We start from the raw sequence: 13,360 nt of genomic DNA, 5'->3' as shown, positions 1-13,360 counted from the left end.
TGCAGATGTGAAAACAAAGGATCGACAAGCAGTTCAAATATTTGCTACAGAAAATTTACAACTGTTGAACATGGGGAGTGTGCGTGTAAGGTGATAGACAAATTATACAGACAGCACTTTGTAAAAGGTGATAATCAATAAAACCCCAAACCAGAGAAAAGCTATATATAGGAACAGATGGATTCACTGACTCGGTTCACAATTCTATTGATAAAACCTCTATCCAATGGCCTCGAGATCTCTCCAGCTTTCATTGTCCAAGCGTGTGCTACTATGCGTGTTTACTCCTTTCAATCCTATTAACAATTACATTGCATAGACAACTTCTCCACTGCTGTCGATATCAAGATCAAGATCAGGATCACTCTCTTCGTCATCCTCCATCTCATCATCGATATCAAGGCTGCCAGTAAGGTATTGGTTGAGACTCTGTGTCCCGGCAGCCGGAAGGCCAGCTTCAGCTATTATCTGCATGATTTCTTCACTGGTTTGCATTGGTTGATCTGGCTCTTCGTATTGGTTGTTCATTGCCTTTTCGTCTACGAGATCAGCTGGAAGATTCTTCAGAAACCACTCATGATTTCTTATCTCCGGAATTGTAATCCTCTATCCCAGGTGATTTTAGTTAACATCAAATCATGTCATAATGGAACTTTATCGGCCATTTAGAAAGGAATGTGAAACAAGATTCTAGAGTCTAACCTTAGTTGGGTCGGCAACAAAAATTCTAGAGATCAGATGGCGACACTCGGGAGAGATAAGAACATAATCAGGAATTGAGTACTGTACATTCAGGATTCGCTGCAACAAACAATCAAATGTTATAACCCCAAAAATAAAATATTGGACTTAAAACTATAAAATTCAGCGAGTCTAGACCCTATTTACCTGAATTGTTTTGCGAAAGTTTTTTGGATCCTCGGGGTCCTCAAAGGGGTATGCACCAACCAACATGACGTATAAGGTCACCCCACATGACCACACGTCCGCAATCTGAAATGCACCATCGATGTACACAAAAAAGAGAAAATCTCAAACCTTAAAACACATCATGACATAGAACGGCATATTGATGCGTATATGCATTATCTTGTAACTTTAGGTAGAAGATGGGATAGCCATAACATTACCTTGCCATCATACTCTTTCTTAAGTAACACCTCAGGAGCAATATATGCAGGGGTGCCAACCGTTGATTTTGGCTGTGAATGCAGCACAGAAGACTGAAAGGAAGACACCAAATCAGAATGTGCAAGCAAAAGAAGATAGAACTAGATGCCAGAACAAACAACGGAAACAATACAAATACAGTTGAATCAACTAAGTTTTCTATTCCACAATGAACAAGATCCCATCAAGTAAAACACAGGATATGTAGTGGAATAGTTTATTATTGTCACAAGTATACAAGTTCAAACTATCTTAAAATTTTAGTCCCTACAAGATGGGTCATCGTTAGTATCTAACTTAATTCAAGATTAAGGAAGCATTTGCACAGAAACACAAGAAGCAAGGTCTACCTTTGAGTATCCAAAATCACAAATCTTCAAACGAGGAGCAGGACTTCCATCCAGTAATGTATTCTCCAATTTCAAATCACGATGACATACTTGCTGCAGAAAATGAGTAAAGAATAACAATTACTTAAATTCCTGTATTTGTAGCAGCGATTTGCGCTTCTGGGGGCACAAAGGAAATGATAAAGACACAAAATAGAAATTATTTACATACCATTGCATGACAATAGCTGACACCAGATATAAGTTGCTGGAAGAAGAAACGTGCCTGCAGATCGATGTAACTTAAGGTAACGATGGTAGGAGATTCTAAATCAAGAATTTTTATGCATCTAAAAGAAACCTCATCCTCGCTGAACCGTCCGGCATTACAGATCCGTTCAAAGAGCTCTCCTCCAGATGCATATTCCATCACAATTGCAAGATGGGTTGGGGTCAAGATCACCTGTTTCCATGTCATACATTTGGTGAAAACATTCTGCCTGGATAAGGATGAAGCCAAATTTAAGGATAAAACAAACCTCTTTGAATCTGACAATGTTCGGATGCCTTAAAGATCTGTGGTTTATTATCTCCCGCTTCACATTCGCATCTATCTGTCAAATGGAATGGAACTGGTAAATCACCATGTGATGAAGAATTTTGATTATAGTTAAATATTGTATGCATTTGCTTACATGTTGTCACTAAACTAACCCTGTTGCTAGCACCTTTTTCCCCCTAAATAGGATTCCATATCTATAAAAAAATTATACATATTTACAAATTAAGTTACTGATCATTTTTAATCATCTCTTTACATTAAATTCAAATAATTAAAACTAAATTTACAGATATTGTGTACAAGACAACTCTCAGATAACATGATCATAACTCAAAGATTAAGGCATTTCCTCACCTCCACGTGTTGTAATATTCTAAAAAATAATACTAATAATTAAATGTCTTGAAATTCATAATATACTAATGTTTGTTAATTTATCTAACTTCTACATTATATGTATGGCATTTCCATGTTCTCTGTCATTTAAGTGATTTATATTCAAATCGTAAATCTGTTATTCTTTCAATGTTAACGTACAACATCTTTTGTCATACTAAATCTCATAACCCATATTATAAATTGATAGTGATTGACGGAAATGGTAAAGACTTGAAAGATTAGAAATGAAATTTAAAAATATCACAAACAAGAACAAAAGAAACAAAACTTCAGGTGTCTTCAGAATTGTAGTACAAAGAAAGAACTACAATTCTCTCAAATCAACAACAAGAACAAAAGAAAACCATCTCCAAGCAATTCTACAAATCTAAACACAAGAAACACGTAAAATGTATACTATTAGAAGCAGGTTCCAATTATTCAGCCTAATTCACGAAAATCAAAGAAGGGTGGAAGGAACAATCCTCACTCAAATTCAGAGAAATTTCCAGAGATGACATAATATATAGCAATGGCAGTTAACAGCTGACTAACCTTCTCACCTCTCTCGATGTACTTGACGGCAACGAGCTCTCCAGTCTGCTTATCCCTCATCAATCTAGCAATTCCAAAGTTTCCAGAGCCAATGTCGCGCACAAGCTCATAACGATCGCTATCGTGCATGATCGGAATGTCCATTCCCGGTCCAACAGTGAGTGCCGACCGATCCATCTCTTATCGCTATTATATGAAACGCTTGTCGTAGCGAAAGAAATCCCGAAGCAATACGTAAAAGAAAAACAAAATGGAGAAGGAAGAAGAAGAAAGAAATTGATTGATGTGGCGAGAGGAGAGCCAGTGAAAATGGAAGGGAAAAAACAGAGCACGTGAAAGTTCACCAAACCTACTGGCCTTATCAGCAGAGAAATTATTATAAATCACACTGAGAAAATTCCTTTATATCTGTCTCCTTCAAGTAAAAATTCAATCAATCGGGGTTTCTAGGGTTTCTGAAAAGAGGCGGTGATGATGATGATGATGATGAAGAAGATGATCAGAACTCGTGAATCGAACTAAAATTTTTCTCTCTTTCTTTCTCTCTCTCTCTCTGTCTAATGGGGCTTTTCTTTCAGCTCCAAAAATCTCTTCTGAGCATAAGGAATTGGAGTTATTTCTTTTCTCTTTCTTCCTTTAAAGAAAAATTCAGTGGGTGAAGAAGATGATGAAATGATGATGCTGCCATTTTTATCCTCTAAAACTCAGTGAAACTTTGACTCAAATGACTTAACTACCCTCCTTTTTCCCTATCTTTTATTATTCATGGGCCTCTATGGGCCATCATAGGCCCATGGAAATAAATGGCTTTGTCTAACTAGTTGTGGTTTTTATGGGCTTGAATCTATGAATGTAAAATTATGCCCTTCTTAATTGGGTGAGTCTCAGGATTTAGTCTCAACAAAATTGATAATGATTTAGTCTGTATATTTAAATCGGTAACGATTTAATCCTTCAATTTTAATAAATAATAGTGAAAATTTTAGTTGATAATGATTTACATCTATATATATTCAAATCTATTCAAATCTGTAACAATTTAGTTCTTCAATTTTAATAAATAATATTTTAATCTATATATTTTACGATTTGTAATAATTTAGTTCTTAATGTAAAAGTATTATTAAGATTTAATGAAATTTCTTACACATGTAAACCGAAAAGGAGATCGAGAATCAAAGTGTTTTCAAAAACTAAAAAATTAATTGGTTACGTGATAAAAGTTGACACTTAGTTTTGAAGAGATTTTTCATGATAGAGATTAAATGGGTATAAAAACTAAGGTTTTGGTAACCATTTTATTTTTTATTTTTTTATTTTTGAAAATTAAGTCTATTTCTTCCTATTTTTCTATCATGATTTGCATCTTTCTTAAATACGATGGTTGAATTCATAGCCAGATTCAAAAAGTAAAATCAAATTTTTAAAAGCTATTTTTTTTTAGTTTTGAAAATTTTGCATTTTTTTCTAAACTATTGGTAAAAAAATAGATAACAAAGAAAGAAATTTGGAAGTGAAAATAGTGTCTATAGGTTTAATTTTCTAAACCAAAAACTTAAAACCCATATCGTTTCCAAATAGGGCCAAAAATTGTTATAGCTTTGAAAATTAAATCTATAGACACTATTTAATCTCAACTAAAGTTCAAAATGGGGCTAAAAATTAAACCCATATCGTTTCCAAATGAGGCCAAAAATTGTTATAGCTTTGAAAGTATATGACTAGATCGTTACCAACTAAAGTTCAAAGGCTAAATAATTACTTTTATACAAGTTTAGAGACTAAAAGTATCTTTAAACCAAAATTAAATGATTATAGTTTTAAAAAGGTTTATATTATATAATGTCGATACACAGGTTGTATGTGTTTCTAACCATTTGATACAAAGTAAAAAATGCATTGTTCTAGCCTCCAATAATTTTCCAGGGTCAATTTGATTTATGCTCAAGTAGCTAGCGACAATTTAACTTCGTAACAAGTTAATTGTTGATGGTGACAAATAACATGAAGGTTTTATCATATTAACAAATTTTATTATTTTTTTTAATAGTTTCTTTAACATTTAACTGCAATCTCTTCGTTGGAGAGACCTGTTTTCTTGAAGTGTGTTGTGTGAATTTTTTATCTACGTGTTTAGATGTTTTCTTTGTCTTTTAATTTGTATTAATTGTGATTTGTTTTTATTTTTACCTCAGATTGTGAGATCATTTTTTCTTTATTGTAATTCAATATCTTTAAATCCTACAAATTAGTTGATTTGAGATTTTGTTAATTTTCACAATAGAAAACATTTGATAAATTTTAATCAAATGATAGTAAACAATCATGAAAGTTTTAAATAATATAACTACATTACCATAGTAGAGGTACAAATTAATATAATTAATCAAAACTATATAGTACATATACTTCAAAACAAAATTCAAATATTTTAATAATTGATCATTGGCATTTATAAATTATATGCATTGAACCATAAAGTTTTTTGTTTCCATGTGTATTAGGCACTTTATTTAGAATTCTTCATAAAAATTAATTTTCAAACTAAAATACTATTGTTTTCAAAGAAAATAGGCAGACATTGAATTATTTCAAGCAATATACAATTAACACCTAAACAAGATCCAACCTAAGAATGTCCAATCTTGTGACCTTTGTTCACATATGGCTATAAATTTTTTAGAAAAAAATGTCAAATTATTTATAGAAATAGTAAAACAATATTGATAAACACTGCTAGACTTCTATCAACGTCAATCAGTGATAAACTTTTATTAATTTTTATCATCGATAAACATTGATAGACTTCTATCCGTCCCTATCAAATAATATTAAAATTTTATTATTTTAAGTAAATAATTTCTCTTATTTTTCTATTTTTAAAATCTCCCAATTCTTATTTATATTAAAAACATTATATATATATATATGTTTTATGAGTTGAATAACAAATGCCACCAAGTGGTGCACACAATCACATTGACATTCTTAATTGGATATTATATATTTCAAAATGTCCATGAAAATTAAAGAAAAATATACTTATCGTAGATATGTTGGTGAGGTGCATTGTTCGGTTTTCTAGCCAACATGAGTATGTATATATATAGCTCAATTGGTTAAGGTTGCATGTACTCTTAATTAAAAATTAAAAAAACTGTCAGTTCAAAGACCAAACAAACACAAAATTAAAAATAAATCGATCTATTAGATACTTTTGAAAGTTCAAGTATCAAATTATAAACCCAAATTTAAAAGTTTAAGAACTATACTTATAATTTAACGTGAAAATTTTAAGGAATATTAATTCGGTACATTCTCACCTAATAAATAATGAGTTATTATTTTTTATTGGTTTAAATATTAAACTTAAATAAGGGTCGACGATTATTTGAAAATATAGGACCAGAATTACAAATCCTTTTACCAATTGAATCATGCCCAATTGGATTAGCAATTATTCAATTCTAAGCATCATTGATTCATAAAATCAATGAGGAAAATAATATAATCAAGTTTGAGAGTTATTTGGAAAAAGGAGTCCAATCTAATTACCTCAACATTAATAAAAACGATGAATTTTTTTTTCTTTGATCAACGAATCAACCATCAAGAAAATTCGTCATATCAAATGAGGTGACTGGAATTGGGTTTATCCAACCCATTTGAGTCACTTTCTTACGTCTTATAAAATAATTGTAATAGATAACATTTTTAAGATTAATAATTAAGTGTATACTAATATTTTTAAATAATCCTAAATATAACAAAATTTATCAGTGATAGACTCTACTATTGATAGATTCTGATTCCTATGAGAAATATGATCTATCACGGATAGATTTCTACTAGTGATATGATCGATCTATCACTGCTAGACTTCGAGAGTCAATCTAAATTTTGTTGTTGTTGAATGAGAAATTTTGGACCAATCACAAATTGTTACGTCATTTACTAAATTAATGACGAAATTTCAAATCATTAAATTTGGGCTATATTAGAAGTTGACATATGTCCTGAATTAATGTTTGAACGACAAATTTTGATGACGCTACGTGGTTTTTAATCAGATAAGATTAATTTGGCCCAATTTGATATTATTATTTGGGTCAAAGTTCAACTAAGCCCAAAAATAGATTGAATTTGACCCAAACGTCAAATCAAGATTAATTGGGCCCAAAGGCTAGATCCATGGACCAACTAAGCCCAAGTCCAACTAATTTGGTCCAAAAGCTAGACCCATGGATCAACCAAGCCCAAGACCACCTATGAACCCTATAAATAGAGAAGCTCTCCAATCAGCAATTCTATGGGAATTCCATTTGGAAAACTAGATTCCTTTCAAGATACAAGCATTCTACTCCTGACTCCTCCCTTCCAAGAACACTCTTCCAAGACTTCTACTTCAAAAATGTTCGGTGCTTTTCTTCAAAAACGTTCAACCACATAGCATCAAATCAACCTCAACATCAACACCAACTCAAGTTCAACTCCACAAAACAAGTTTCTCCAGAAACCTCGTGTAAACACTAATCCAGGAAGATCAACAAGTCCAAAGGCCGATCACCCAAGAAGATCAAAAAGCCCAAAGGCCGATCATTCAAAAGATCAACCAACTTTAAAGATTATAGTTTATTATGAAAGCATCAAAATCCTATGTATTAGAGATTGTACTCGCTTTCCACAAAATTAATACAAATACAAAGTACAAGTTCCACGAAATAAATTTCTTTTGAAATCTCGTGCGAACAGTTGCATTTGTAAATTATTTTAATTTGCATTGTGTTATATTTGCTAATACGTTGGGCATGATTGCTATATTTGCAATTTCTCCTTTAATTTATTTTTGTTAAATTACAATTTTGGTTCTAATTTTTTAAGTTTGTAAATATTTGGTCCTTGAATTTTCAAAAGTATCTAATAAGTTTATGAATTTTTCATTAATACACCTAATATATAAGTCCTTAACACCAATTTTTTGTGTATAACAAATCTTTGACACACTTAACTTTTTAAAATTAATTAATCTATTAGATATAAAATTGAATTTTATGTTTAAAAAAAAAAAAGAAAAATTATGTATGATGAGATCTCAACTAATTTCAATATTTTGTCTAGTAGGTTTGTGAATTTTTAAAAAAGTCAAATAGTATAAGGACCCTATTAGACATAATATTGAAACTTCATATATCTATTATTGAAAATAAAATTGAAAGTTTAAAGGTCTGTAATATACTTTGAACGTTCAGAGGCTAAATTTATAATTTATAATTTTGTAATTAGTTCAACAAGTAAAGTAAGAGATTGAATCATCAACCTTTGAGATGGTAATTAATATTTATCTATAGAGTCATTTGAGCTACTCTAGCATGATATGAAATATTTTGTATCAACCTTAGCATGATATGAAATATTTTGTTAGGAGTATACATAAGTTGGATTGGATCAAGAGTGTTTTTTGTATCAATCCGAAAATTCGTGTTGGTTGGGTTGGCAACCCAAAAAATCCAAATAAAGTCTCCAATCCAACCCAACCCTTAAAATTCGAATTAGGTTGGGTTGAGTTGTCTTGTTGAGTTATCACTTTTTTTTAAGCTAAAAATATGTAAATTTATCTACAACACATGACTAATAACTAAAATCTCATAAAATTCTAATGTTAAATACCAAATATCTATGATCTTTATTACAAACTTTAAACAAAAATAAATATCATAACAATTTTAAAAGAAAAATATTAAAAATTCACAAATTGATCAATATAAAGTAATCAAACTTTAGATAATATATATGTGTGTATAATTTGGGTTGGATTATGGGTCAACCCAATTTTCTTTTAGCCAACCCGGATCCAACTCAACCCAACAAAAATAGAAAAAGTTTAACCCAACCTAACCCAACCTTCACATTTTGGATTGTGTAGTCCGAATTATTTAGGTTGTCGAATTATTTGAACACCCCCTATATCTATATCTAGTAATTTAATCAAATCAACATTATATTGCTTGAATGATATATCAAAACTTACATTTATTAATATTATATGTACTTATCAATCATTATATTTCTTCAAATATTCCATGGGAATATATTATTAGCATCCATCATATCACAAGGAAAAATCACATGTCAAATAGTGTAGATGGGTGCATGTAGCACACACTTTTACTAAGAAATAACAAACATTTTTTAAGAATTGGACATTGGTACCCTAAAAGCTTCTTTTAATAATGTGAAATGAGTGTGGGTAACATGTCCTTCATCATGAAAAGTGAAAAGGAGAAAGGTTTTAAAGCCATTTTTATTAGTGTGACAAGCCAATTCAATTCTCTTTTTTAAAAAATAATGTGACTAATGTATAAATTCTATTTTTTTAGTAACTTTACAAATGTGAGAGTGAATATCGAATATATGAATCTTTAAGTTATAAAAGATGTTATTATGCCTGAATTTTTGCTCAATTTAAATTGTGTAGCCAATTTTAACATAACTTCATTGGTTGTCAAGACATTAATTCATTAGTTAAGGGACGTAAAATTGATAAAAGATTGCATTTTATTCGACTATTAACTAGTTCTAAGAATGAAGATTTAATTTGTTCATTTCATGAAATCATCACTTAACCGTTGGACTACGTTCGTGTTAGCAATGACTTTTTTCTTTATAAGTATGTTATATAAAAAGAAAATTTAAATAAAAAATAACTAAAATCACCTTTTTTTTTTCTTTGCATCTAATAAATGTGGAAACAGAGACTCGAATCTTCTATCTATAAAATGAAAACAATAGATATCTTGTCCACTTAACTTATTCTATCATCTATGCTTATTTAATACATGTGAAAGTGGCCAATCAAAAGTTGGTTATGTTTCTATACATTATTCCCCACTTTTGCCCTTTTTCTTAAATTCTTTATAATTGACCAAAAAGTGTGTTAAGGATTGAGTGACTCAAAGGTCAAGCATTGCATTCCCTTTGAATGGCTCAAGAGTATTTTCTTAAAATATTACTCTTATTATGGGTCAAAAGAGTGCATAAGATTCTCCAATAGCATTTCCTTCCAATCCCAACCATTAAGCACCAAGAGCTAATTAAAATGACTAAAATGTCCTAATTCATATTCATTAGTTTTTCTTAAAGATGTTATTTATATAAGTTTACTTTCAATATTATAATATTTGGATATCAAAACAAAGTTTTAGTCTCTACCATGAGAATAATGTCTTTAAAAATAGTTTGAAGTTCACAAATTCAACTTGAAAATGTTAAGGATAAAGATTTAGTGAAAAAGTTTAAGAAGTTAGTTCGAGTTTAATCAATTGTATTTAGAGTTCTAATATGAGGAGCTTGATTTTTAAACCATATGAATTTAATTTCTTTTTTTTTAAAAAAAAAAACTAGATTCGACATCTTATGTCTCATTTGGTAACCATTTCGTGATTTTTGTTTTTGAAAATTAAGCCCATACATATTACTTCCACCTTCAAATTTGTTAATTTATTTACTTTTTATCGATGGTTTAAACAATCAAGCCAAAATCTGAAAAGAAAAAAAGAAGTAACTTTTAAAAATTTGTTTTGTTTTTTAAATTTGGCTAATAATTCAATTATTGTACTTAGAAAATATGCAAATCATGATAGAAAATGGAAATAAACTAGATTTAATTTTTAAAAACAAAAACAAAAATAAAAACGTAATGATTATCAAATGGGGCTTAGTTACTGTCACTCAAACAAAATCTCTCACTACCTTAAACATCCTCTTTCAACTTTATATGCAAAACACTTTTTTGTGTGTTTTGAACATTATGTTAAACACTTAATATTAATGAAATGCTTAGACGACGTGTTTATTTAATCTATTTAATATACTAATTTAACTAATAGGTTATGCATTTAGTTAATTAAATTTAGTTAAAATATCATTTTGGTCTCTATACTTTGATTGTTGTTCAACTTTACTTCAACTACTTTCAAATATCAAATTTTATTCTTCATACTTCAATAAATCTTAAAATTAGTCCCTATAAGTAGTTATTGTTGGTTTTTTTCAAAAAAAATCTAAAAAATTAAAAACATATTCACCTATTGTATTTTCTTGAATAAAAAATATTATTATTATTTAATCAATTTTTTATTAAAAATAATTTTAAAATACTAGATTTCAAATTTATCGAAAATACTAGGACTAAAATTGAAAAATATCCAATAGTATTTATGCAATTAGATTCATTACTATCTATTTCTTGTATGAAAAAGGGTATATATTTATTGAAAAAGGAATTTGGAGACCAAGCAAAAAGAGTTCAAATGAATCAAAAACAAAAAACCGGTAAAGTGTTGGGATTTTTTCCCCTCTTTCTTAAATTATTAAAGAAAGAATGAAGAGAGAATCTTTAGGTAGAAGCATCCGACAAAGGTTGATTCAAGTGGTGGGAAACTGACTTGGACGATTGAATATTTATCCATCCAAATGCCACGTTTTAAATATATTTTTTTAAGTGACATTTTATTACATTTGAAAATATTTTCAGTAATTTTATTATTTAAAATAATTAATTTAATAATTAAAATTTATGATTTTTTAACACGTTTGGTTGCTAATGAGTCTATCGATTGACACATAAAAAATATACTCACTAGATTTGAACAATATTTCTCTTTATAAGAATAGATTGTTAAAATACTTTAAAGTCCACTATTTGGATTATAACATATTGAAATTCGAAAATTAAATTGTTACAAGAATGAAAAGACAATGAATTAATTATTACAAATTAAAGTTCATGAGCTAAGTTGCTAACGTTATAAAAAAAAATGGTTGAATTACAAATTTACTTTCTAAGCTTTAAGATTTGTGTCTATTTGATTTTTAAACTTTTAAAATTATAAATTTAGTCACAAAATTTTAATAATTTTTTAAAATAAAATAAATTTATCTCTAGTTAATGAATTAATTTTTTTTTTTTAAAAAAAACTTTTAAATTTGTCAAGAATATGTTATTCATGGCTAGACTTATAATTTAAGTATAAAAAGTTAAAAATTATTTTTGGCTCCTACATTTGTATTAAAGTAACCATTTAGTTGGTAAACTTTAGTTTGTAGTGTTTTGGTCCATATACTTTCAGATTTATAGCAATTTAATTTTTATATTTCCAAATTTGTAACAATTTAGTTTTTTAAATTTTAATAAATATTAATTTAGTCCTTGTACTTTATGAGTTGTAACTAGTTGGTCCTTATCGTGAAACATATTTTTAAAATCTAATGAATTTTATTACACGTGTAGTTGACTAATAAATTTATTAAGAGTCAAATTTGTTTGTAAATTATAAATACTAAGTTTTTACATAATAATTTTGATGAGATTTTTCATGATAGAGACTAAATTGTTACAAACTTGAAAGTAAGATGACTAAATTGTTACATGCTAAAGTTAAATAACAAATTATCACAAATTCTAAAATACAAGGACTAAATTATTACAAATCAAAATTCATTGACCAAAAGTTATTTTTAATCATAATAAAAATCCTAGTACTTTAACACAAAAAAGAGATTAAAATATCATTTTAGTTCAAGTACTTTGAAGTTTGTTCAATTTTAGTCATTGATTAATTTTCACTAAAATTGATTAAAAAAAAATAATGTTTGGGCAAAGAAATATCATATGTGAATATGTTTTTGAAATTTATTGAAAAACGTTAATCGATAAAAAATAAAAAATAGGCTAAGTTTAAGATTTATTAAAAAGTACATATTAAAATTAGGCAATTGAAATTACATAAATCAAAATCGACTAAAGTTTAAAGTATAGAGACCAAAATTGTATTATGATTAAGGTTTAAAATTTCGATGTCAATACAAATATTGAGGTCTCAATTTTACAAAAATGTCAATAGAAATATAGATGAATATTGATATTGATGGAAATTTTTGAGAAAAAAAATATAAAAATAAAAATTCAAATAAATTATTTAAACTTATAAATAAGCGTATATTTAGCGCGAAAAAAAAAATTGAAAACAAGTGATTTAAGGAAAACAAAGTTGTATTTCATGTTTTTCATATATGTGTAGTAGATTCATAAATGGAATTCTAATTTAAGCAATTGTTTAAAATATGTTTGATACTATACATACAAATCATAAACCTAATTATAGTTATTGACTAAATAATATTTGAAAATAAAACCATCATTAATTTAGTTATGAACATGTTTTATATTAATTTTTTTTGGTATAATTATTATTTTATAATAATATATAATACATTACATAGTAATATAATTTAATTTTAAGAAAATGAATTGAACTTATAACATAACATAGTGTATTTTAAATGTTTTTACCATTATTTAATAAAA

General features: G+C 28.2%; 1 protein-coding gene across 2 annotated transcripts; it reads right to left on the bottom strand.

Annotated features, from left to right (window-relative positions):
* Window positions 1–8: 8 nt before the first annotated feature.
* OST1 (Protein kinase superfamily protein) lies at window positions 9–3,725 on the bottom strand. Of its 2 annotated transcripts, XM_039031710.2 has the most exons (9): window positions 2,995–3,725; window positions 2,039–2,113; window positions 1,861–1,962; window positions 1,732–1,785; window positions 1,521–1,613; window positions 1,131–1,223; window positions 889–993; window positions 703–801; window positions 9–606 (listed from the first exon to the last, which is right to left on the bottom strand). In XM_039031710.2, exons 1-9 carry the CDS (start codon window positions 3,169–3,171, stop codon window positions 307–309), a joined length of 1,098 nt encoding a protein of 365 aa, XP_038887638.1. In that variant the 5' UTR covers window positions 3,172–3,725; the 3' UTR covers window positions 9–306. The 2 variants fall into 2 exon arrangements, with proteins under 2 accessions (XP_038887638.1, XP_038887637.1); XM_039031709.1 differs by having other exon boundaries at window positions 1,732–1,962; window positions 2,995–3,667.
* Window positions 3,726–13,360: the final 9,635 nt, after the last annotated feature.

Source organism: Benincasa hispida, chromosome 5 (genome assembly GCF_027475165.1).
Source record: "Benincasa hispida cultivar pf3 chromosome 5, pf3_genome.v1.1, whole genome shotgun sequence".
Lineage (NCBI taxonomy): Eukaryota > Viridiplantae > Streptophyta > Magnoliopsida > Cucurbitales > Cucurbitaceae > Benincasa > Benincasa hispida.
Note: the sequence above shows the minus strand (reverse complement) of the source record. Positions and strands in the feature narration are given on the sequence as shown.